The sequence below is a fragment of the Oryctolagus cuniculus genome, chromosome 5 (genome assembly GCF_964237555.1).
Source record: "Oryctolagus cuniculus chromosome 5, mOryCun1.1, whole genome shotgun sequence".
Taxonomy (NCBI): domain Eukaryota; kingdom Metazoa; phylum Chordata; class Mammalia; order Lagomorpha; family Leporidae; genus Oryctolagus; species Oryctolagus cuniculus.
In genome coordinates this window covers 60003992-60030772 of record NC_091436.1, presented here as the reverse complement: position 1 = coordinate 60030772, position 26781 = coordinate 60003992, and the positions used below count along the sequence as shown (strand labels likewise).

Below are 26781 nucleotides of genomic sequence, written 5' to 3'. Positions count from 1 at the left end.
TGCAAGAAAAAACTTTCATGGTTATGTGAAAAAGGGCTGTTTGACTAATCTGGCTTTAATCCTTTAATTCCGAGTCATCTGTTAGATTTCTCTAATATATCTAAGCAGCTTTGTTGATGTCCTGGGAAGCAAGTACCACATCACTGGACATTAGTTGGTATGCATCTGTTTCCTTCGAGAGATGGGAAACACACTCTTAGAAAAGAGTAAACATTTTTATTTTACTTGTTCAGGAATCAGTTGGGTCTGAGGATACACAGGCATCTGGGAGTAGCCCGAAGAGATAGGAGTGTCGGTGGTCTTTACATTCGCTTTGTGAGATCACTTAGGTCATCTACTCGCCTGGCACAGCAGCTGTCAGGAGGAACCGGTTAGACACCGGCACCTGCCGAGGGTTCTGTGGGCCTCCGGTTTGCAGACAGGGCCTGGGAGGTGCCAGGAGGCAGGTGCTTGGCAAACAGTTTTCCTGGGGCTGCAGAGTCCCTCAGGGAACGGCTGAAAAACGGCCGCCAGCACTCCCCGGGCAGCCTCAGCTAGAAGGCAGTGGGGGCACGACAGGGCCTCTAACATGACAGGCCCCAGGGGATCTGGGACGGACAGTGTCACAAGGGCACCACCTGGAGGGTGGGCAGAGGCCCCCGGGGAGGAGCCACAAATTCCTCCTCCCGGAGCAGCCGCAGCAGGATGTTTTTCTTATTCTTGGGCCAGCTGTAGATGTGCGTGTTCTGAAGCCAGGTGGGCACGTGCTCCTGTGGGAAAGACAAAGGCAGGCACGAAGGTTGTTATGGAGGAAAAACCCAGACCGCACGCAGGCCCCGGGCATCCTGGCTCGCCCTCTGCGGGCGTTCCATCTGGCTTCTGGGAGGGTTTAGCCTGGAAAGCGCTCTGGGCTTCAGGTGCAAGCTGCAGCGCTCCTGATGGAAACCACATGTGCACGGCATTTTCCGCCCGTCTCCCAGGCTACCTGCCCTCTGCGTTTCAACGTGCTTTTCACCACCTCACATGAAAGGGGTAGGACAGGGGTCACACCGAGTGATGCGAATTCCCCTGACAGTGGGGGAGAAGCCTGCCAAGGCTGTGGGCTTAATCCGATTCATCATCCTTTCCCTCCAGCCCTGGGTCTGGCTTGCAGTAGAGGGAACCCAGCAGAACTGTTACCAGGCTTGTGATTCTAGGAAGGCGGGGGGCGGGGGAGTGCAAGTTCAGGCCCCCTCCCCCTCAGGGAACGAGTGTTCTGGCGGGGCAGGCGTTTGGAACAGTGGGTGGGATACTGCTGGGGAACACCACCATTCTGTATCAGAGGTACTGGGTTTGAGTCCCTGCTCTGCTCCCAAAATTCTTGCTTCCTGCGAATGCACACACTGGGAGGCAGCAGGTACCATGGGTCTCTACCGCCCATATGGGAGATCTGGATCCAGTTCCCAATTCCTAGCTTCAGCCTGGTCCAGTCCCAGCAGTTGTAGGCAGATGGGAGCTCTGTCTGTCTCTCTCTCTTTCAAATAAATTAAAAAAAAATGCTTTTTTAAAAGAGGCAGGTAATAAATGAGTAAAATGGAGTGTGTTCAATAGTAATGGAGGAAAATAAAACCGAGCAAGGAGATAGGGAGTCCTGGAGTTTGTAGTTGTAAATGGGATGCTTAGGAGATTGGGCAAAGAGTAAAAAGAGCAGAGGGAGTGAGTTTTGCGGTCGCTTCAGTTCAGGCAGATAGAAGAACCAGTGCAAAGGCCCTGTGGTGGGAGTATGCTGGGTCTATTCCAATGCCACAAGGCCAGAGTGGCTAGAGCAGAGAAAGTGGGACTGAGCAGGGGAGGAAGTTTGGATGGGAGTAGACAGGGTGCATCAGACAGGTCCTCATGGGCCACTGGATGCCTTTGGTTTTTGCTGTGAGCTGAACTCCATTTTAGAGATTAAAAGGAAGTTTAGAAGCAGTACCTACTGTATGTCAGGCCCCAAGCTGGGTACTGAGAATCTCCAAATGAAACAGACACAGTAGCTGCTGAGAGAAGTGTGAAATCTGAGGATGAAAGCAAACTGTAAAAAGACTATTTTCTGGGGCCGGCGCTGTGGTGTAGTGGGTAAAGCCACCGCCTACAGTGCCGGCATCCCATGTGGGTACAGGTTCAAGACCCAGCTACTCCACTTCCGATCCAGCTCTCTGCTGTGGCCTGAGAAAGCAGTGGAAGATGGCCCAAGTCCTTGGGCCCCTGCACCCGCGTGGGAGACCCAGAAGAAGCTCCTGGCTCCTGGCTTCGGATGGGCACAGCTCTGGCTGTTGTGGCCATCTGGGGAGTAAACCAGCAGGTGGAAGACCCCTCTCTCTTTCTCTCTCTCTGTAGCTCTGCCTTTCAAATAAATAAATCAATCTTTAAGAGAGAGACTATTTTCCTGGCAGTGACGTGCTGAGGGGGCCAACGGCATGAGGGTGGGGAGGGGGGAGGCCTGCTCTGAGCTCAGGCCATCAGGTGAATCACCTGGAGGGGACTGTAAACTATAGCACAACCACCGGGAAGTTGGTCTGTTTTCCCTATCGCCACGCTCCAAGTAATTCTAAGCAATTATTCCCAGAGGGTCCCCACCCCCACCCCTGCCAACTGCATACCATTGACTCAAGGTACTATAATTAAGAGTTCTCAAGAGAGGGACAATGAAATACACTGGCATGGGGGTGGAGAAATCTCAGGGGAGGCAGAGAGCTGGGTGGATAAAAGCATAAGCAAGAGTTCACAACGCAGACAAGTTAGGGAAGGGTGCTGCGAGCAGAGGGAAGACAAAGGGCAAACATGCAGAGACCACGTGAGGGCATGCTGGGGTGTCCAGTATGGTCAAATCGTGGAGCACCTGTGCCCCAGGGCACAGGAGAGAAGACTGTGCGAGTGGGCACAGCACTCTCTGAGGGGGCGCCTACGTCACACCAAGAGGGGCGGATGTGAGCCTGGAGGCACAGGAAACCAGCACCCAGTTTTGGAGCTGGAGAGAGACAGATCAGATCAACATTTTGGAGGACCCTCTGTGCAAAAGGTGGCTAATCCAAGGGCACAGCGGAGACGGGAGGCCAGGAGGGAGACTCAGCGGCAATGAGCGCAATGAGACCCTAAGCAAGGGAGCAACGGAAGGTGGAAAGGTGGATTAGTGTACAGGCTGTGCACTGTACAAACCTGGGGGGTCTCAGATACGTGAGACCCGCCCTCCTCCAGGGCAGAGCTTTCCATACAGCCCTTTGCCATGCCCGTCCTCCAAACCTACCCACAGACCCTGGTGCGCAAACCTTCACATGAACCACAGCCAAGTGCACTTTGGTTACTCTGGAGATTCGACTCCGTCATTCATGACTTGGGAGAACTGAAGTGTACGCAGCAAATACCTTCATAAACAGCCAGCAAAAAACGCCCACGGCTTCACTGCTCTGTCCAAGAGATAGGGAGCACCCAACGAATGGGCTCTTTCTCTTTGTGAGTTAAAACACAAACTACTTCTTTGTGGGCAGCGGTTGCTTGAGCAGTCAGGGCGGCCACGATCCCATCAGATAATACTTTCAAACCTTTCCGATTTGAGCTACTGAACCGAGTGGTACAACTTGTTGATCTTTCTGGCAACGCTGTTATCGCTAAAGGCTTGACAAAAGGTAGACAAGGTTTTCCACGTAAAATCCCAGGTGACAGACGTAGGCCAAAGACCGAATTATATGGGTTTTGTTTGTTTCTTTGTTTACCTTCTTTGCATTTGGGAAGAGCACAGGGATGAATCTGAAGTTCATGCTTCCTTGTTTTATGAACTCAATCTGCATCTGAAACCAGACAAATACGAAGGTTGAATTTCAGGACTGAGGACGCGCAGTCAATGATACCCAGGGTCATACCAGCCCACACACTATTTTCATCCTGGTTTCCTTATTTGGGTGTCACATATTTACAATAGTAAGCCCTCCCTCTTGTGCATCTCTACCTTTTGCTCATTTATGGCCTACTAAAGTGATTGCACCAAGCCCTTGGATCTGCAGGATTCGCATGCCCTCGAAGGTGTGCTAGAGTTGGCTGCAATCAGCTTGGGGGGGGCACTCTTCCCAATTCTGTGTTCAAGGACTTCATATTAATAGCCTGAAATTGGGGTTCAGTGCTGTGGCCTAGCGGGTTAAGCTGCAGTGCCAGCATCCATATGGGTGCTGGTTCGAGTCCCGGCTGCTCCACTTCCGATCCAGCTCTCTGCTGTGGCCATGGAAAGCGGTGGAGGATGGCTCAAGTGCTTTGGCCCCTGCACCTGCGTGGGAGACCTGGAAGAAGCTCCTGGCTCCTGGTTCCTGGCTTCGGATCGGTGCAGCTTTGGCTGTTGTGGCCATCTGGGGAGTGAACCAGCAGATGGAAGACCTCTCTCTCTCTGTCTCTCTCTGCCTCTCTCTGCCTAACTCTTTCAAATAAAAATAAACAAATAGTTAAAAAAAAAAAAGAAACTGGCCATGGTAACAGCATTTATACCATGGGAATAAATGTTACAAATCAAGATTTTTTTTTTTAATTCAAGAGACAGAGAGAGTGAGAGCAAGAGTGAAAGAGAGAGGCCGGCGCCGCGGCTCAATAGGCAAGTCCTCCACCTAGCGGCGCCGGCACACTGGGTTCTAGTCCCGGTCGGGGTGCCAGATTCTTTCCCGGTTGCCCCTCTTCCAGGCCAGCTCTCTGCTGTGGCCCGGGAAGGCAGTGGAGGATGGCCCAGGTGCTTGGGCCCTGCACCCCATGGGAGACCAGGAGAAGCACCTGGCTCCTGCCTTCGGATCAGCGTGGTGCGCTGGCCTCAGCGTGCCGGCCGCGGCGGCCATTGGAGGGTAAACCAACGGCAAAGGAGGACCTTTCTCTCTGTCTCTCTCTCTCACTGTCCACTCTGCCTGTCAAAAAAAAAAAAAAAAAAAAAAAGTGAAAGAGAGAGGAGAGAGAGACAGCCAGACAGACAACTGGTTCATTCCCCAAATGCCCACATCCACATGGCTGGGGCTGGGCTGGAGCTGAAGCCAGAAACTAAGACAGAATCTAAATCTCCCATGTTGGTGGCAAGGACCTAACTACTCAAGCCATTAACTACTACTCAGGCCTCCCCAGGTCTGAACTGGCAGGAAGTTGGAATCAGGAGCTGGTGCCAGGAATCAAATTCATGCACTCTAATGTGGGCTACAGGTGTCTCAACTACTAGGCCAAACACCCTCAAATCTGGACTTTTATTTTTATGTTTTGGATTGGCAGTTGTGCAGAACACCGGTGAGACAGTACCTATTCTCTCAAAGCCAGCAGCAGCGAGCAGGAAGACAGGTAAATTACCAGCCACGGTGTGGCATGATGAGCATGAACAGTTGCTTTGGGAGCCCAGATAGGGGCCATCCAATCTGTAGCAGGGATTTCTAGAGCAGTTTCAACAGAGGGGTCATTTGGATAATGAAAGAGCGGACTTGGGGCAAGTAGGGGGAACAGAGCAGAAGGGAAGGATCTTCTCAGGGAAGGGAACAGTATAAGTGAATACCAACTGGGATCGGCTGGTGACCCACAGCAGCCAGTCAAGGGCAGGCCGGGCAGGGAGGCAGGGAGCCCCCCTGTGAATCGCTCCATGTGCCAAGTTTCTAGGTTCCCCACTGCCCTTCCAATTTGCACTGCCACTGTGGTGGCCCAAGAAGTCTTAGCTGCCAAGAACTCTATCAAAATCAGAATTTTCAATATCAGGGGAGTTAGTGCCTCCCAAATCCTGCGACCAGCACAAAGCTTTCAGTCATCTGGAGACAAGGAGAAGAGGAATGATGTGTTCCCAGCGATTTCATCTCCCCATTGATTTTTATAACTGAGAAGTCTTCACTGTGCATGAGAATCAAAGCAGAAAAGTGTCAGTGGCGACAACTGGTTATTGAAATCACCATAGAAACTCCTCGTAAACACACAGCCTCACATACTGGCAGGCACACACGCACCATCACATTTACAGCACACACAAATCCTCCACGAGGCTTCTCAGAACCAGCTCCCTTCAAACATCAGAAGACAGCACCAAAAACGTGTTTTCAAGTGATCCAAGGAACTGGGCCACAAAAGGACCGAGCCAACCACAGAGCAGACGGTAAACCCATCAGAGAAGCAGCACAGTGTTCATAAGCCAAGAGTGACCTGGGTTTGGGTTCTCACTTCTAGGCCACCGTGTGCTGGACAGCTGGTTTGGCTGCTGGGCTACCCCGAGTGTTGAGGGATCGGCCGGCAGTAGCGCATTTTAATGATGCCTCATTCTTCCAGCTGCTGGCTTTCTGTGAAGCAGTTTGCTCCACGATGCAATTACTCCTGGGTATCTCTTCGCACTGTCACAGTCATGTTCTTACTGTCTCAGGGTTTTCTGTGGCCTGGAGGGGCAGCAAGTCAGCCGGGGGTGGGGGCAAGAAAGAGCTTCTGTACTTAGCCTCTTCAACTCCTTCAGGGGATAAGGAAGGGCCCAAGACATCATTACCCAGGAAGCCAAGCTTGGAGACAATCTGATCACAGCTGGCTGCGCTAGGCAAGCTCTGAGGCCGAGCTGTGTGCCACTGCCTGGCTGTGCAATGCACCCGCAGAGCTGCACAGTACCCTCAGGAACGGCAGGGGCCTCGAGCCCTCCCGTGCACCAGCTGTCGGGACCTGGGATTGGCAGGGATGCAGACAGGACACAGGTACTCTGGGGCCATACCGACATGGACAAGCCAGCTAAGGGGTGGCATCTCCCAGAGCAGCCCCAAGACCTGTTTACCTCCAAAAGTGGGGCCTTCTCTGGGCCCTCGCCATGGCTGTCAGGCTAGGGGAGGCCAGAGCAGGAGGCAGAATTCTCTCCTGCTTCCTTAGCCTTAACTTCGCCACTTGGCCTCCGTTTTACTTTGGGTTGGTTTTGGGCTCAAATGAGTGGTCTGTACTCAGTGGATGAAGAGAGAGAGAGAGAGAGAGAGGGGGAAGGAGAGAGAGAGATAGAGAGACCCTGAAGATTCTGATGGAGAACACCCACTGCCCTAGCCTGCCCTATTCCTGTGTTCCTGACACACAGCACAGTCCTGGGGGGGTGGTCACCTGCACATCCCCCCAGGGTAAAGCTGCATGTCCCAAGGTTGCCCACTCACTCCATCTGGGCCACTTCCGCTCCACGCCCATCTCCCGGTCTCAGCCAGTGATCCCTCCCACCCATTCCAGGAGCCCTCCCCCACCGCTGCACATCAGGGCTGAAATGGATCTCACGAGCTGTGGTCCTGTGATTTTGCCCAAGCCTTTTTAAAATGTCAGAATCCTTGGTAAACAAACAAGCCTGAGAAAGGCAAACCAGCTCTGGCTGAGGGGAGGAAGGGAGGCCCAGAGCCAGGACCCCTGCCCCAGCACGTACAGGCACCCATCAGGACAGTTTTGACAGCCACAGGTCTGGCAGAAACTGTGTCCACAGCACCCATGATCAGGCGGAGCGAGTCTAATCTCCACATTTCTCCCACGGGGTTTCAGTGGTGCAGGCCCCATAGTCCAGGTCCGGCAGTGGACAGTTCCCCATGTACCATGAGCAAAGAATGGCCCCTTCCCTTGATTAAACCCCCGACATGTGCCAGACACGTCCCACGTGTCATTCCACGTAGTGACCCATTCCGCGGGGTGCTGTGGCACAGAGAGCTGGAAACAGCTGGGGCACAGTCACACGCCCTGTACAGAAGGAAGCCAAATTTGAGCCCAGCCCTGCCTGGCACAACGGCACATGCTCTTCACTACCCCCACCCCCGACCTCACGGAGAAGGCAGGGGACAGAATGTGACACGGCCACAGGAGCCCCCCTCTCCTCACGACGGCCCTGCCGTCCACCCTGCTGGGACTTCACATTGGTTAGCCAACAACCAAACCAGCAAACACTGCTTCCCAGCATCTGGGATCTCAAGCTGTCACAGGCTGATCTCCTCCTGTTATTGATAGGAACACTGAACCTTGGAGATGTGGTGACTGGCACGTGGTCCCATAGGTAGACAGAGCCACCACTGACATCCCCCTTGATGGGGGCGGGGTCCTTCAGCAGGCATCACGCCGCCTTCAGTTGGTCCCCAGTGAAGAGCGAGTGCCCAGGGCCCAGGGCCAGTGAGGTGCCGTGTCCCCTCCCCACTCACCATGCGATGGATGTACTTAGTATGTAAGCCATGCTCATCCTCGTCCAGCTGCGACTCAGCGCCTTCCACATCCTGTTTGTATTTGGGGCTGATTGCCACGATTATCATCACTGTCTTCTGTTAATGAGAAGGGGGGGAACATGTTTATGGAAGTGGAAAGTGTGGTCCATTTGGTGAAGGCAGGCTGGACAGCGGCCAGCAGGGCTGCAAGCGCTCACGGACACCCTCCCAGATGGAGGGTCGGGCGCCCCCTGCGTGGAAAGTGACAGGCACGCAGCCGCTCGGCTTCTCCCCTCTGCCTCCCCGTCCCCCTCCACCGCGCAGGGCTACAGATGTGCCTCGCCCACCATTTCCCACAAGCTGCGTTAGCACACTGGCTAATGAGAGCCTGAATCATTAAGTGAGTCTGCACCCGGGCAGAAAGGCGCTGAAATCCAGCCCTGCCTCCCGCCCTGGCCGCAGCTGGAGCCGGGCTGTCAGGCGCTACCCCGGGCCACCGGTCCTGCCTGGCCTGCGTGGGCACTGGCGCGCGCGGGGCGTCAGCCGCGGACCCTCGGGCACAAAGCCAACATCGGGCTGCAGACAAAAGGAGGAGCAGCCACAGGCCCCCCCCCCCCGCCCCCACTGGTGGACACGGACACGCCGGCAGCAATCAATTTCTATCTTGTTACAGCACAAAGTGTCCCGGTGGCCGGTATGGATTCTGTCAGTGGAAAACAAATCATGGAGGGGCGGCAAGGGGGTGCCTCGGGGGCCAAGTGCTCTCTGGCCCCATCCTACAAAACACGTGGGGTGGCCTCGGATTAAATTGCATTCTGTCGCTCCCTCCCCACTCCCACCTTCATTTCCTCCTTTCCTATTCTGGTCACAAAAAAAAAAAAAAAAAAAAAAAAATTTGTTTGCTCTGATTGTTATCAACCACCTGTGTCTGGTTTGACTGTAATTTCCTGCCTGTGCCTGTCCAGGAGGGCAACCCCATCCTTCCTCTCCACGTCCGAGGGAGGAGCTGGGCTTCAGACGCAGGTGGGCGTGCCAGCGCTGCTTTCGTAAAAATAACTTCACGAGCCATTGTCTTGCTGCAGAGTCTGAGCATGCACTTACATCCCTTAGGTAGCGCTCCATCCACTTAATGATATCGATGCCTCGGATTCTGTCCTCAAATATGTCGATCTGCAAGGCAGAGAAGGGGGAGGTGGTCCTTGGTGAAAAGCTCTCTGGAGGTGCAGAGCGCCTACTCCAAACCCACACAGCAGTGCTTTGTGCAGCGGGAGCACCAAAGTCGACAAAACAAAAGTAGAGTGCTCTTCAAATAGTCCCGATTTCCACGCTGTAATTCATCACTAGGATGCAGTGGTACCTAGAAAAATGTTTCTGACGCTCTAGGTAGTTGCTTTAAAAAAATCTGAGGGACCCAGGACACCACCACATTGGACGGAAGCCAGCCATATCCATACAGTTTTAGACGTGTATCTAGAATTTGAAAATTCGAAAGGCAAGCCTACTTCTGGAACGTTCAGTGGATGTGTGGTACACAAGAACTGGGACACAGCTGCCCTGCTCACTTGCATGAGTTAGGTCATTACTAAGGTATTATGTCCAGTTTCCATCTACGCGTTTCAAAACGATTGCGTGAAACTTGGAGCAGATCCAAGCAACAGTCACAGAAACAATTACTGAGAAGGCAAGGAAAAGGTTTATGATGAAAGTTAAGAAGTACAGCTCTTGGGCCTTGAAAAGACTGATATTTAATATCAGTCTTCAAGTCTTTGGAAGGATATACAAAGAGGGAAAAATAACTCACTCTCTGCTTTATAGAAGACCAAATCAGAAGGTCTTTCTTGGGCTCGGGTGTGTACTGCAGCACAGACACTATGTGAGTGTGTGTGGGTGGGTGTGTGTATGTGCATGAGTGTAGAAGTGTATGTGTGTGTGTACAGGCACTCTTGATTGGAAGGGGTATCACACACTGGAATGGGTGGCTCAGGGAGAATGTTCTCTGGGAGATGTCACTTGGTTCAGCCACACTGCTCCCAAATTAATTGTCCTAAAATGTCACTCTGCTGCTGAGGACAGATGGAGTCGAGTGACAGCAATTCAGCAAACTTTCTGTGCCACCTATGATCTCTTTCCCCACGTGCCCTGTCTACTCCCTCATTAGCACAGCTTAGGCCTCCCTGCCTTGGGAGTTCTTTCCCCACAGTGACCTCCTCCTCCTCTTGCTCATGTCACCTAACTGTGCCCCTTCAGGTTCACAGCGGTACTGGACAGCTAACACATTATTGTGACATTCTTCCATGTACTAAGTGTCTCATTTATGTCTACCTTGTCTCCTCAGTCTGACTGCAGGCTTCTTATGAAAAAGATACCTTGAGCTCCTGAACTATCAAATAAGTACAGGACCAACATGAGTTTGAAGGGTGCCTCTTTAATGATGGAACATTGTTGGTTTGGATAACTCCGGTTGTAAAATGTGTGGCGGCCAATGGCTGCATTAGCCATCCTGGGGCAGCTTCTGCAGCTCTCCGTGGCTGTGTGCATACCCCAGTTCTGTTATATGGGAGAGGAAAAATACAGGGCCAGAATGGCGAAGATTCGGTCAGCTTGGGTTCTGCCCTTGGCTCTGGCACACCCACCTGCGTGACTTTGGAAATGTCCATGAAATTCCATCCTATTATCTTCGTTTGTAACATGTGGCTAATAAACCTCCTTTCGGGGTGAGGATTAATGTCCTACTGCCAGGTGTGGGATAAGCACTTGGTCTACAGTAACTATTATCATCGCAGCATCTAAACTATCCCCTGCTGCCGAGGTGGACAGGGTGGGAGGCGCAGTGTGCAGGACACCTTCCATCTTTCTCTCTCTCCATAGTTCATGTCATCACAGTTGCTCTGCTCACAGCCACCAAAAGGAGCTGAATTGTGTCCCTCCAATTCCTCGGCTGAAGCCCCCATCTCCAGTCCCTCAAAATGTGACTGCGACGCCATATGGGTGGGCCCTAAAACCCGGCGGGTCAGGAGCTGGAGACGCAGTCACATGAGCACACAAAGGAGACCCCATGTAAAGACAGGGGGAGAACACAGCTGTCTACAAGGCACAGAGTGAGGCCTCAGGATGAACCCAACCCTACTTAAATGCTTCCAGAACTGAGTAACTGGTGTGCGCTGGCAGCCCTCGCAGGCTCCAGGAGCCATTGCTCTCCCGCCTCTGTAGCTGCAGGGGCAGTGACAACTCCCCTGCTCCCACTAGAGCCCCGCGGATTCCCTGAAACCTGCCCAGCTCTCCGTGCCAGTCCCTGCATTAAGCTCCCCCGTAAGTCACCCACCAAGAGCTTCATTCCACTAAGGGGCTCTCGATGTTGTCAGGAGTAGCTTAGCTGGATAGGGCTGGGGCTCCCAGACTGCGGGGCGGTTCCTACTGCACCCTGAGGTTTCAGAGTGATGAGGGGCGAGGACAGATTTGAGTTCTGCCCAAACAGCCCTGATCGTTAAGCTAAACAAAGCTTGGGCTCTTCTCGGGGGAAATCAGTATTGCTTATTTGGAAAATGATGAAAAGTAAGATCTTTACAGAAAGCTTGGCCTTATGTCTTACAATTTGATTTTATGTCATGGCTACCATAGTGCTTTCTTATTCCAGGAATGAGAAAGTGAAATATCGGTCTGTATATAGTCAGGAGGTTGGGTTGTATAAATTGCATCTTTTTTAAGAAAAGCTTTCAGATACCACTATTTTTTTAAAAATTATTAAAGAACAGGGGCTGGGGCCAGCGTTGTGGCATAGTGGGTAAAGCCGCCGCTGCCTGCAGTGTCAGCATCCCATATGGGTGCCGGTTCGAGTCCTGGCTGTTCCATTTCCCATCTAGCTCTCTGCTATGGCCTGGGAAAGCAGCAGAAGATGGCCCAAGCCCTTGGGCCCCTGCACCAGCATGGGAGACCTGGAAGAAGCTCCTGGCTCTTGGCTTTGGATCGGCGCAGCTCTGGCCATTGTGGCCATTTGGGGAGTGAACCAGTGGATGGAATCTCTCTCTCTGCCTCTGCTTCTCTGTAACTCTGCTTTTCAAATAAATAAATCTTAAATAAATACTTAAAATAAAAATGGAAGGAAGCAAGGAAGGAAGGAAGGAAGGAAGAAAAGGGGCTGGCATTGTGGCTTGGCAGGGTGGACCACTGCCAGTGCAATGCTAGCATCCCACATGGGTGCAGATTTGAGTCCCAGCTGCTCCAGTTCCAGCCCAGCTCCCTACTAATGTGCCTGGGAAAGCAGTGGAAGATGGCCTAAGTCCTTAGGACCCTTCCATCCCTGTGGACGTCCCGAATGGACTTCCAGGCCCCTGGCTTCCGCCTGGCCCAGTCCCAGCTATTGTGGCATCTGGAAAATGAACCAGTGGATGGAAGATCTCTCTCTCTCTCTATGGCTCTCTTTCCCTGTCCCTCTCCTTCTCCCTCCCTCTCTGTAACTCTGCCTTTTAAATAAATAAGGAAACCTTTTTAAAAATTATTAATCAAGAACGCTTCCAATAGAACTTCCAGTTAAACAATGCTAACTGACCTTGGAAACTGATATTTAGTTGCCAAGTGTGCTTTATCCTTCCACATTCCTAGTCGTAGGTATTTTTCTCAAGTTTTTCACTACTCTGTAGAACTCACTGTCCCTAAATACCTAGAAGAGGCCTCGGAGAAGGGAAAGGAGTGATGTCATCATTTGAGAAAAGCCAGTCCTCTGAGAAGTGTCCTGCGGTATTTTATTTATCCTAAAGAAAAACTCGCAAGGCGGTAAGCTGTGCTGTTTCAAGGGGCTGCAGGGGGATGGAAGGAGAAAGGGCCACGACCACCGTGAATTCACAGGGCTAGGTCATGGCAGCCTCGCCTTGATCTAGACCAGACCAGCTGAAACCCTGGCCTTGTCCTCCCTGTCCTGAAACGTCTCTGGGGCACAGAGATGTGGAAGGGCAGCTGTGAACCTGGGGGACCCAGGCTGCCGCGTTTAAAATTCATGATCCACAGCACAAGGAGGGAGCTTGTTAAATTAAACAAGTGACTGTGGTGAAGCCTGCAGCTGCGTGCATCAGAGGAAGCACAACAAAGTGGGCATGCAAGGAGAGAGAAGGCAAAGGCAGGGGCCAGCCTTACGGCACAGTGGGTTAAACCACTGCCGCGACACCAGCATCCCGCGTGGGCGCCGGTTCTTGTCCCGGCTGCTCCACTTCCGATCCAGCTCGCTTCTAATGACCTAGGAAAAACAGCGGAAGATGGGCCAAGTGCTTAGGCCCTGGCCACCCATGTGAGGGACCTGGATGAAACCCCTGGCTCCTGGCCTCGGTCTGGCGGTGGATGGAAGATCTCTATCATCTCTCTTGGTAACTCTGGCTTTCAAATAAATAAAAAAAAATCTTAAAAACAACAACAAAGAAAAGGCAAAGGCACCAAGTGTAGCAAGAGCCTGCCTTTTCTCAGGCCAGGGCCAGCTGCTTGTGTGGTCACCATTAGCACTATTCTTGCTGTTTGAGGGGCCTCGGGGGCACGCAGGATAGCACAGGGGGGAAAAACACTGCAGACATTGGGTGGTTTAAAATCTAGCAAGTAATTACCAGACGCCATGAACATTTAGCTCATAATCACATAAATCAAATGCAATCATTTAAAATATCAACAGCTATTTGTAGTTCTTGTGGGTTTCTTTCCACCGTTCTCGCTTTTAAATGTTGACTTTTCTCGTTGCACAAAATACTTACTGCAGTTTGGAAGCCATTGCCCAAGAGAAAGTTCACGAATTTCACCACCTCCATGGCTGTGTCCATAGAATATGTGATAAAGACTTTCCCTAGGAGAAATATTCCACATGTATTAGAAACTAGGCGAGTGCTTCTATTCTGAACACTTCTGAATTATCCACATGCCTTTTTGCTCTTCTAGAGTTAATACAGGAATCTTTGGAGACAGGGTGGTCCCACAGCTGGTACTTGCTGTGGGGGTAGGCTGATGTCCCCAGGGGATCACACTGCAGCCTGCTCAGGGTCAATGGAAACCAAAGGACCACAGGAGGGTCCTGGCAGGCCCAGGCAGCTCTAGCAGGCCTTCAGAAAGACCACCAGAGGCATTAACAAAAAACCCCCACCACCCAGAACCCGCAGGTCCCTGAGCGCAGGCTGCCTTCTGGTTTCTTAGAGACACTTGGCACAGCGCCCAAGGAGTCTCACAACAGACTGGGAAGCCAACCCGCTAAGGGGCCACCCAGGCAGTGTCCTCTTTTGATCTCCCACTGCTCTGTGCTGCCCTGAACTCTGGCCTGACAAGAGCAAGTAGGGGGAGAATGAGCGTGCGTGTGCACACACACACACACAGACACACAGACACACACATACCTCCTACTTTGGGAGGAAGGCCAGGAAGTGGGAGTTGACTAAAAACATAGCTCAGAAATGTCGGTAAAAACTCCAGTGCTGGAAGGAGCCCCGTGGCTCACACACTCCTTCACCGAGCCCTAAGCCCGCTTAGAGCTGGGGACGGCACAGTGGGGACCGGCTGGACCCAGTCAGGACCACAACCAGTGTTTCCTCAGGCTAACGTCTTAGGGGAAGACTGTGCACAACACACGAATAATCTCTGTGTGTGGGACCAGTTACATGGCAGGAATCCCCTGGGGCAGACAGGGGAGAGAAAAATAGGCATCTGTGTGTTCATCTGAGCGCGGGGCTTCGCCTCTTGTGTCTTGGAGCCCCAACTCCCATAGATGTGTGTGTGTGTGTGTGTGTGTGTGTGTGTGGATCACATTCACTCATTTAAGCAGCAAGGCATAGGGATGGTGTTCGATTCTTCTTCCCCCTAACACTCCTCTGATTCCTACTCAAGTGATTCGAGGACTCCCTTTATGGAGTATGATGAGACGTGCGTGATCCACGGACTGACAGCAGGGCTGTTTCCTGTGCGGGGCAGCACCTGCTCTCCAGAAATGCTCAGAATTAAAATGCAGAAGGTGTTAAGATGCTAAGAAACATTTTTGGCATGAAGGCAACAACGGTTCCTTGCCATGGAAACCTTTCAGAGTTGTAACTGACTGCAGATTACGATTCCCCAAAAGGAGCTGACAAAGGCAAAGGGCTTCAGAGCCACCCAGATTTGACAAGGGCTTATTAGAAGCCCCTGAGCTTTGGGGCCACCACTGTGGCAGAAAGGGTTAAACTGCCACCTGGGATGCTGGCATCCCATATGGGCACCAGTTCAAGTACTGCCTGCTCCACTTCTGATCCAGCTGCTTGCTAACGCACCTGGGAAAGATGGTCCAAGTGCTTGGACCCCTGCCACTCACTTGAGAGACCCAGATGGGGTTCCAGGTTCCTGGCTTTAGCCTGGCCCAGCCCCAGCTGTTGTGGCCATTTGGGGAATGAACCAGCAGATGGAAGATCTCTCTCTCTCTCTCTCTCTCTCTCTCTCAGTAACCTTGCCTTTCAAACAGATAGATCTTTAAAAAAAATCTGAGCTTCTCTAGCAAGCACAACTGATAATAGTTTCACAAGTGCTGTTTCTTAAGATTTCTGGAACGAACTCTCCTGACTGACCTTAATCTGAGAACATTTTGGTGATATTTCAACATTTCTGGTTCTGGCAGCAAAACGTGGAAAAAGAATCATCACCTGACACAGCCAAATGTTTCCTTAAATAAAAGCCTTAGTTGGCTTGTGGTTGTGAAGCAGTATGGAGACTGCGAGGCCGATTTTTTTTCCAAACAAGATTGCTCATTCCTACAGGAAATGACCTCGTTCTTGACGGCTGCTGCTGGTTTACGGTGAGACACCAGGTCCGTGTCCAATACCCCATGGACGGCCAATCAATTTACCCAGGGACTAGTCCGCCCCAGAGCATCATTTAGCAGAGAGCAAAAGCGTTGGCGTTATTTGTTGGAGTATGTGTTCAGGAAAATCTAGCGGTGAGCAGTGTGTGAGCATTTCTGGAGGTGTCAGATTCACTGAAAACATTCCTACAACACGCGGGTTACTCTCTAAGCAAGAAGCAAAGAAGGACATTTTCTTTCCCCGTGTCTATGAGCAAGCTCTGAGGTCAGAGTCGACAAGACTGACAAGCAGAAGGCGAAAACAGCATTGCAAACAACTTACGCAACTCTTCTGGCAAATTGCTTGTCCTCAGAGTGCCTCTGGCTGCAGTGTTGCTGGGGCGTCGAGGTACAGCAGCTGGGGACAGAGCCTGGGCACGCTCCGAGGACTCCTCCAGAAGCCCGGCCCTATTGGGCAGCTGGGGGTTCGGCTGGTCCCTGCGGAGGAACACGTTTCAAGGAAATGTTCATTCTGCATGGAGGCAAACCTTGAGGGGCGCTAAGGCTCTAAGAACCATGGGAAGGGATCAGCGGAAGATCGCTCTCCTCTGCCTCCATTGCTTAGCCAAGACAGAAAGAAGAGGGGCACCCCAGGGAGCCTAAATCAACAGCAGTTAAGCTGGCCTTGAGCTCCTTGTGGCGAGGGGGAAGCAGTTCTGATTTCTCCATTCAAGGACTAGTTGGGAAACTAAGTCTCATTCCCAAGGCACACAGGTCACCCACAACACACGGACAGCTGATGTTAAGGGCATTCAAATAAAAAGAGGTACCTTCTAGCTCATGATGGGTAACATTCCATTATGTATCAAAAGGTGAAAGAGGCCATGAAGATTTAAAAGGACCCCTGCTGTTAATATATGAATGAAAACCTTTGCAACACGGCTTCTGTGTGATGATGTTGGCTGCCAGCACTGCCACAAACGTTGTGCTGAGATGAACCGTCAGGAGGAGGGTGTGGGAGGCAGAAGGGAAGGAGAACGTGGCTTCCATTGATAAGCACAGTCATGAGGTCACAGGTGTTCAGGGCAGGGCCTGGGCACCCACTTTTTCCAGGGCAGATCCAGCCATTGCCAAGGATGTGGTGGTGTTGACTTTGATTCCCACCTTCCTCGCTGCACCCTTGGTTGTGGGGGTGGAGCACGGGGTGGTCCTATTCTATAGTGTTGCTCAAGTCCAACTAACGCTTGCTTCTCCAACCTCCAACAATTTTGTAAGCACTCATTTCCCTGTATTAACTCCCCTTCTGCTTAAATAGCAGGAGCTGCTCCTGTTTTCTCTGATTGAATCCTAACTTGTAGCGGGACCAAAACTGTAATTCTTAGGCTTTATTCCATTAAAAAAAAAAAAAAAAAAACTCTGAAACTTATGACCACACGTTAAGATTTTAAAAATCTAGGTAGGGGTGTTTATTTCTCTCTTGGAAGCCCCCCTCCATGCCTTTGACTCTAATAAAAATCTAGGTAGAGCCTGCAGCCCATATTGGAGTGCCTGGATTAGATTCCTGGCTCCAACTCCTGACTCCAGGTTCCTTATCATGTACACTCTGGAACACAGTGGTGATGGCTCATCACCTGCCACCCACATGGGAGACATGGATTGAGTTCCCTGTTCCTGGCTTCAGCCTGACCTGACACTGGCTGTTGGTATCTGGAGAGTGAGACCAGCAGATGGGAGCATGTGCTCTCTCTGTCTCTGTGTCTCTGTCTCTCATAAATAAATAAATAAGGGCCAGCACTGTGGTGGAGCGTGTTAAGCTGCCATTCACAGCACCAGCATCCCATCTGGGTGCCAGTTTGAGTCCTGGCTGCCCCACTTCCAATCCAGCTCCCAGCTAAGGCACCTGGGAAAGCAGCAGATGACCGAAGTACTTGGGCCTCTGCACCCACGTGGGAGATGTGGAGCAAGTTCCTGGCTCCTGGCTTCGAATGAGCACAGCTCCAGCCGATGCGGCTATTCGGGGAGTGAACCAGCAGATGGAAGATCACTTGTTCTTTCTGTCTCTACCTCTCTCTGTAACTCCGCCTTTCAAATAAAATCTTTAAATAAATAAATAATCTAGGTTGTGAGAACATGGATTGGTTTTATTTGTTGTATATTTGAGATTGTTTCATATAACTTTGAAAAGTTTTGATTATAAAATCCATGTGCCCCAGTTTTGTAGATTATTGCATATGCTTTCACATTTCTTACCCAAAAGAATAATAAAAACTTCTGAAAGCCTTATGTAACAGGATATAAAATAAACAGAATTTCAACTATTTTCAACTATATTTCCAAAATATGAATGTTTAAGATCATTTTTATTATTTTAGACAAAATAACTCCTATAAAATATGCTTTCATCTAATGCAGATCCACACCTTATTAAATTATTTTTTACCCAAAGTTGCTTAGTTGTTATAAAAGGTGATTTCTCATTTAATAGAGAAATGTTAATGCCTTGATCATATTCAAAAACTTCCATAGAAAGCGATATCATAGAGATTAATGACAGAGTAAACATTCTGTATTAAGATTCTCTTTTAAATTATCAGAAAAGGGAGAATTAGCTTCTTTACCTGAACTCATTTTTCATTATCCTAAAATGATGAAAGAAATCAAGACGGCCACAGCAGGCTTAAATTGTTGCTATGAAACCAATTACTCTGCTCTGTCTTTGCAATTCTTCTGTAAATCTAAAACTATTTCAAAATAAAAGTTTATTTGAAAAATTGCTTTTGCCTTCCCTATCAACACCAAACTTACTTCCTAAAGATGCTTAAATGTTGTTTGTGTTCTGGAGTTTTAGATATTTCTTCTGTAAGAGTCCTTATCCTACTGTAAAATCACATTTTGGGTAATCCCAGATGTTAGACCCCAGGTATTTCTGTTTTGTCTGTTAATCTGTAGACTTTCCAGTAAATGGGGGACCAGGCATGTACTTTATCTGCCACTGATAATAAAGTGGGCTTTATTTTTATTTTTTCAATAACATTTTTGAGCTAATGACCAATTTCTGCGCTTCAGAAAAAATCTACTTTTATATGGCCTCCAGATATCATTCTATTCTATGAAAACAGAGAGCAGTCTTACTCTGAGTGGTATATGAGCAAAAGCAAACATTTCATGTGTTTCCTTTCCAATTTTGTCATAAACTAGGAAGCTCTATTTGCGTGACTTTTCCCTGGTTTTAGATACATCAGTTAAGGGAAAGAACTCAGGAAGAGAGCAAATAAGGAAAGAACTGATTAAAGGGTGCTATGGTTTGAGTATGTCCCCCAAGGGTTCAGGTGTTGGGAGCCTGGTCCTCAATGTGGCGGTGTTGGGAGGTGGTGTGGAACCTTTAAGAGGCGGGGCCTTATGGGGGTGGGGCACAGAGTTGATTCTCCTGAGAGGGTTGTTGGAAAAGAGCAAGCCTGGCCCCTCCCTGTCCCTGGCCACCTGTCCTGCCAGGAGCTCTCTCCCTCTTGCATGCGCTTCCACTGTGACGCCATTTGCCATGATGTGACACAGTCGAGGAAGGCTCAACAAGGGATAAATGGGTGGGGTCAGCTGATCCCAAACCTCCAGCCTAAAAACCTGTGGGCAAAATACAGGCATGTCTCGATTCCAACATTTTTTTCTTTTTTGAATCAAAATACACTAATCTTTTAAGTCCATTTTTTACAAACCTTTTCTTTAGAATTATGTCCTGAGATCATATCAGCTACTTTTATTTTTCACTTTATTTTTAAAAATTTACTTGAGAGGGAGAGAGACCGATATAGAGACAAAGGGAGCTCCCCTCTGCTGCAGCCAGCCGGAGCAAAGCAGAGAGCCAGGAAACACAACCCAGGTCTCCCATGTGGGTGGCAGGAATTCAATTAGTTGAGCCCTCACTGCTGCCTCCCAGGGTCTACACTAGCAGGAAGCTGGAAACAGGAGCCAGGGCCAGGTATTCCAATACGGGGTACTGGTGTTTGCATTGCTAGCTAAATGCCCACTCCCCACAAACTTTTTGAAGTACCCTTAAAAACTTCTCTTTATGAAGTACCCAGCTTCAGGGTATTCTGCAGTAGCAACGAAAAATGGCATGAATACAACATCAGGAAACTGAAGTCATGAAAAATTGCAATTGTTTTTCTGGATGAAGTGTAGGAGAGACCCAACAATGGTGTTCCACATGTAGGAACGTTTTCATTACAAAGGAAAATCATAGGCTATTTTCAATTTGCACTGTGAATTCATCAAATTCCAAATTTTTAAAGTCAGAAATAGGTTGAAGCAGACCCTAGAGATATAAAGAACTTGCTAAGAGTCAAAGTCATTGCCATAAAAACTAAAATCTATTTCATGGGCTCAAAGTTCAGGTGGTCTGAAAGGCAAAGGAGGTATAACTAGATTTTCCTTCAAGAGTATTTTGACTGGTCCTGAGTGCTTTTTATGTCACCCAGGTTCTGTGTCCTTCTGACTTGCAAATGTTCTGGCAAACCACGGGAGCATTTTGGGCCGTGCTGGTTGCATTGCACAATTATTTTTCATGTTACAGATGTCTAATGGTTGGCCCTGAGGTACGTACTGATAGCGTGGAGGCCCGGGGAAGGAGCACTCCCTGTGTGCAGGTCTCTCTTCTTGGTCCCAGGGGCTGGGATAATTCAGAACAACCTTGTGCACGGGGTGCGGGCCTCTCACACTGGCTCCGAGCCAGGGCTGCCCAGGTCGAGCTGGCTGTATGGCTTGCTGGCAAGGTGCTCCAGGGCAGTGGTGGCCATCTGTGGGAAGACAACAAAGAGAGCGGGGAGGTTGCCTCTGGCTTTTTCACGTAGAACGAGAGGTACGCTCAGGACACCTTTTCTCTGGATGCTAACTGAGGGGCCCAGCTTTTTCTTTTTTCCAAAGATTTTATTTATTTATTTGAGAGGTAAAGAGTTACAGACAGTGAGAGGGAGAGACTGAGAGAAAGGTCTTCCATCCGCTGGTTCACTCTCCAAACAGCTACAATGCCCAGAGCTTTGCCGATTCAAAGCCAGGAGCCAGGAGCTTCTTCTGGATCTCCCACATGGGTGCAGGGGCCCAAGGACTTGGGCCATCTTTTACTGCTTTCCCCAGGCCATAGCAGAGAGCTGGACTGGAAGAGGAGCAGCTGGGACTAGAACCTGCGCCCCTATGGGATGCGGGTGCTGCAGGTAGAGGATTAACCTACCATGCCACAGTGCCGGCCACAGTGCAGGCCACAGCGCCGGCCCCGGGACCCAGCTTTCCTTGACCATCTCCATGATGTGTGCCAAACTTTTTTGTACTATTCCTTGAGCATTTTCATGAAATGAATTTATTTTTTCCTAAATAAAGACATGGGTGAAATCACAACACACACACACACACACACACACACACGCAATTTTTTCTTAGGAGCAAATAAATGCATGTGAACTTGGCTCATCCCTCTGGAAAGCAGCCAAGAGTTGGCAACCCCTTCGAGCTTCCTTGGTCCTCCCTTGCAAAAGTCCACATGCACTTGGGGCTAGGGAGGCTTAAAGAGGGCAGGGCTGGAGCAGAGCCAGGGCTGGCAGTGACTCATGTGAATGCGTAACATGAGAGAAAGTGGGTCCCAGCCAAGCCCGGGGACAGGAGAGTCCCAAGGGAAGATGGTCAGCCCACTTGACAGGCTGAGAGAACAGAACTCAGGGCCAGAAGAGAGATACCGGGAAGCCAGCAGGAGTGAGAGGGGAGGGCGCTGGCACCGAGGGAATCGCCCAGGCCCTAGGGGACCAGCGTGTTGAGAAATCGAAGTCCAAGGGGGTAGGTTGGGGCCAAGCGGGAAGCCCTGTAAACACTGCCACCTCTGCCCAAGTAAAACATGGTGATCCAGGAGGCGAAACTAGTTAGGACCAAAATGAACCTGGCTGTTTCAAAATAAAATTTCCTGGTCTTAGCCTCTTTGTTGATTGTAAAAGAAATCATCGGGGCTGGTGCTGTGGTGTAGTGGGTTGGGCCTCTACCTGCAGTGCCAGCATATCATATTGGTGCCGGTTCGAGTCCTAGCTCCTCCACTTCCAACCCAGCTCTCTACTTATGGCCTTGGAAAGCAGCAGAAGATGGCCGGAGTCCTTGGGCCCCTGCTCCAGCATGGGAGACCTGGAAGAAGCTCCTGGCTCCTGGCTTCAGATTGGCCCAGCTCCAACTGTTGCAGCCATTTGGAGAGTAAACCAGCGGATGGAAGATCTCTCTGCCCTCTCCCTCTCTCCTCCGTAACTCTGCCTCTCAAATAAATAAATAAATCTTAAAAATAAAGAATATTAGATTTTAAGAAAGTAAAACTGTCTCTCAACAAAAGGATAATAATCAAGTTTACTTTGCTACAGAAAAGCAATAAAAGCAAGAAAAATTGGCCAGCGAGGATGTACAGTGAAGTGAAATTGGCAAGTAAGCAAGAAAGCGCGAGAGGAAGGCTGTGGGAGGATGAGAATGTGGCCAGGAATTCTATTATCGATTTAGGCAGCAGTCAGAAGCCATCTAAGTTTTTGGGGGGAGGGGACATTCAGGGGAATGATGTCCTCTGGTTTAGAACAGAAGACACATACCAGGGTGGCTGCCTCCAGGTCCCCCTATCTGGACTCAGGAAACTTGGTTAAGTGACCCTGGCAATGTGCCCAAGCCAGTCTATCAAGCCTGGCCAGATTCGCTGAACTCCATCCATTGTCTGCTTTGACCGTGACACCAGCTGCATCCTGCCTGTCACGCTTCCTCTCCAGCAAGTCTCCACGCACCTCCAGCCCAGGCTGTCTCCTAGCTATGACCCATGACCCCTGCCCTGCTGTTGCTAAGGCCTGGTCATGACAGGAGCCGGGGTTCAAGGGGGAGGAGGGGAAGAGAAAAGCTTCAGCCTGGGCCCATCTCAGCACCTAACTGACAAAGGAGACCAGGACTAAGGGCACGGCTCTGAGAGTGTGGAGACAGGACCACCAGGACCAGTCCGGTCAGGGGCAAGAGGTACCACTCGAGCTAAGCGCAGGTTAGACGGATCCCAGGGGGTCCAGAGCACCTGCTGCAATTTCAAGGCAACAGGGCAGGTCAGTATTGCTGCTCCGACCAGAAAGGGCAAAAGCGCTGCTGTCATCAGGTCCCCAGGCAAGGGCCAGCCCTGCTTTTGGATGAGCCGCGCATGAGTGGACCATTTACAAATCCAGCTGTACACGTGAGGCTTACTTCAATAGTTCAGTGGGATTAAAAGATAAATTTATTCTGGTGCAAAACAGGTTGAAATCCATACATAATTTTCTCATATTTCCCATGAACTTTTTGAAGGTCTCTTGCACAGCCTTCTAGAGAGCTCCTATTGCATTAAAAAAAAAAAAAAAGATTTATTTTATTTATCTGAAAGGCAACGTCACCGAGAAAGAGGGAGAGACAGAGGTCTTCCATCCGCTGATTCACTCCCCAGATGGCTACAAAAGCCGGGGCTGGGCCAGGCCAAAGCCAGGAGCCAGGAGCTTCACCTGCTCACCCGCTTTGCTGCAGGGGCCCAAGCACTTGGGCCATGCTTCATTGCTTCCCTTTAGCAGGGAGCTGTAAAGGAAGTAGAACAGCTGGGAATTGAACTGGCGCCCAAATGGGATGCCAGTGTCACAGGGGGTGGCTTTATCTGCTATGCCACAGCACAGTCCTCCTATTGCACTTAAGACCCAGTCTGCTGGAGGCCGGCGCCATGGCAAAGCGGGTAAAGCCGCCGCCTGCAGTGCCGGCATCCCATATGGGTACTGGTTCGAGTCCCGGCTGCTCCGCTTCCAATCCAGCTCTTTGCTATGGCCCGGGAAAGCAGTAGAGTATGGCCCAAGTCCTTGGGCCCCTGCACCTGCATGAGAAACCTGGAAGAAGCTCCTGGCTCCTGGCTTTGCTTCAGTGCAGCTCTGGCCATTGTGGCCAACTGGGGAGTGAACCATTGGATGGAAGACCTCTCTCTCTCTGCCTCTCCTCTCTCTGTGTAACTCTGACCTTCAAATAAATAAATCTTAGGCCGGCGCCGTGGCTCACTAGGCTAATCCTCCGCCTGCGGCGCCGGCACACCGGGTTCTAGTCCCGGTTGCCCCTCTTCCAGGCCAGCTCTCTGCTGTGGCCAGGGAGTGCAGTGGAGGATGGCCCAAGTCCTTGGGCCCTGCACCCCATGGGAGACCAGGAGAAGCACCTGGCTCCTGCCATCGGATCAGTGCGGTGTGCCGGCTGCAGCGCGCCGGCCGCGGCGGCCATTGGAGGGTGAACCAACGGCAAAGGAAGACCTTTCTCTCTGTCTCTCTCTCTCTCTCACTGTCCACTCTGCCTGTCAAAAAAGAAAAAAATAAAATAAATAAATAAATCTTAAAAAAATTAGAAAGAAAAGACCCAGCCTGCCTGCGCAGGTCCCTGCCTGTCTTGATCTTGTCTCCTCCTACTGCGCTCTCCCTGGCTCCTCAATCCCAGCTTCATCCTGAGCCCCAGCTTGCTCCCACCGCTGGACCCCTGAATTTGCCATACCCTCTGCCCGGAATGTTTCTGCAAACTGACTTCTTGGCTTGTAGGGCTCAGCCCAAATATCACCTGCCCAAAGATGCCCGCCCACCCCTTGGGCCTGCTACCTAGTCCGGTCCCCTAGTTTCTCCCTCACTCATGCGTTTGTATCAGTAGCATGACCCTCAGCCAAGTTCTTGCTGGCCTTCCCTGCTGGGCTCTGTGGAAGGAGGGATCACATCTATTCCCCACCATTCTCCCAGCATGGAACAGCCACACCAGATGCTCCACAGACGAAGGAATGAGGACGGAACAGTCACAAAACCAACCACACACACAGGAGAAGGGAAGCCACTTAGGATGGTGCAGGGTGCTTGTCGGGTCCCAGGTGTCCTGGACGTCTACTTGTCACCCGACATCCATGGTGGGTGGGGGAGGGCATGTTACCACTGTGTCCCTCCAAAAGTAGGAGGTAAAAGAGGAGAAGCTTTGCCAGGGGCCTTGAAAGCTTTTGCAGTGGGGGTTGGGGGAAGGGGCGATGACCAGTAAGTCATGCAAATGAAGTTTTTAGTGTTTGGAGCCATTTTGCTTTCCATATCCATTAATGAGTGGCTAATAACAATTTATTTGCTTTAAAAGGACTACCAAGCTCTAATCATAGGGTTTGTTTCTCTTCCAGAGAGCGGATGTTAGTGCTGTTCATCAAAAGCCTTTGAATCAAGGTCAGATGATTTCGAACAGAGTATTTCCCGCAAACATGTTTTTGTCTCATAGCAACAAATCGTATCATTAAAATCATGAAAGCATGTGGGCTGAGTGTTTGATTAGCTGTAACTTTCATTTCTGAAATGGCCACCTGTGGTCAAGAGTTAGCTGGCTTCTGTGAGCAGATGACAATGATCCACCTCATTGATTTTTAAAATTAGGGTGCTGACCACACGGTGTTCCATGCTGTCCGCTTATTGCTTAAAACAAAGAAATACTGACTTACCAGAGGGGCCCTCAAAATCAAGCTTTTCCTTTTCTAAGTGGAATTTGGCTAGTTGGGTGGGAAAGTTGCTAATTAAAAACTGCTTATCAGGTAACTGAGGCTTTTCAATGCCCAGGTGTTAATCATTCTGACCCATTATTAGGGCTGAGCCTCACTAGTTCAGCTGGGTACTGTTTCATAATAATGGCTAACATTCATTAATCACTTGCCACCTGCCAAGCACTGTGCTATCTAAGTTTCTTATTCAGAATTATTGAGTTCAATGTTCTGTTTTCCTAAAAGAGATGTCTGATTCAGAACAGAGTCCTAGCTCCTCGAGAGGGCCTCTGCATCCTTCACCTTCTAGCACATTCTATCTCTGCTCGTCCTCCAGGCCAGCCACCCTGCTTTGGCTAACTTAATGACATCAAGCTCCTTGTGTGCCTGACCTTCTCATTCTTTCAGTTTCAGCTCAAATATCAGAGACATTCTCTGGCCTCTCTATTAAGGTCTAACGCTCAATTATTCCCTTGACAGCACTTAACAATTTATCATTTTGTTTTCTGCTTCTACTTCTTAGCCGCTCCCCCCCCCCCAGTAGACTGAGAAATCCACGAAGACAAGGTCCATACATGTGCAGTATTCACCACCGTATACCCAGTGCCTAGCAGATGACTTGGCAAATAGAAGGGGTCTTCAAAAAAGTTTGTGGAAAATGCATACTATGAAAAAACTGCATGCATTTCAAAAATGTGTGCACTAAAATAATTTCACCTTTCAACTGCATTTTCCACGAATTTTTGGAAACACCATTGTATCTGTTGAATGCATGGATAGATCAACGGCCAGGTTGTGCTTCCAAATTCCAAGGACCTCTCTTCTTACTTTCTTCCCCAGACAATTAAAGATGACCTTTCCAAGGCCGCACATCACAAAGGCTCTACTCACAATGAGGGATTACTCCTTCCCCCAGGAAGTAGAGAACAGCTTTCTTTGTATTCATTCAACAAATATTCATACGCTGAATATACAGCGAGGTACGAGGTGAACAAAAATGAATAGGATCCGGCTCCCTTGAGTAGCTCAGAATCAATATACAGAGAGAAGATTTTTGAGTCTGTGGGTGTCTGTGTTTAAACACAAACCCACACTAATCTGTGTGCAAGAAGAGGAGGCATGAACCAGAGCCACCTACTCACTCAAGAATCACTGCTCAAAAATAGTTTCCCCAGGGACTCGTCCCCAGTCTCTAAAATTCCACCCCAAGTTCTCCCCGTGGGAGATGGAGGGTGGGTGATGTGATACACAAACCGATCTGTCAGTTCTGAGGCAGTGTTAAGCACAAAACAAAAATGAAAACCTTGCGTAATCCTAAGTGGGAGCCCAGCACTGGGTGTTATTTGTCAATCCCGTGATCCGCTTGGCTTGAGCAC

The 26781-nt window shown here is 50.1% G+C and overlaps 1 protein-coding gene across 1 annotated transcript in view; it reads right to left on the bottom strand.

Moving 5' to 3' along the window:
* Positions 1-549: 549 nt before the first annotated feature.
* TRAF3IP2 (TRAF3 interacting protein 2) overlaps positions 550-26781 on the bottom strand; it is a 44834-nt gene continuing 18602 nt past the window's right edge. Inside the window, 7 exon segments of the mRNA NM_001270479.1 lie at positions 550-749; positions 3711-3785; positions 8115-8231; positions 9216-9284; positions 13844-13932; positions 16223-16377; positions 20477-20669. Coding sequence (NP_001257408.1) covers positions 603-749; positions 3711-3785; positions 8115-8231; positions 9216-9284; positions 13844-13932; positions 16223-16377; positions 20477-20669 — 845 coding nt within the window. The 3' untranslated portion in view covers positions 550-602.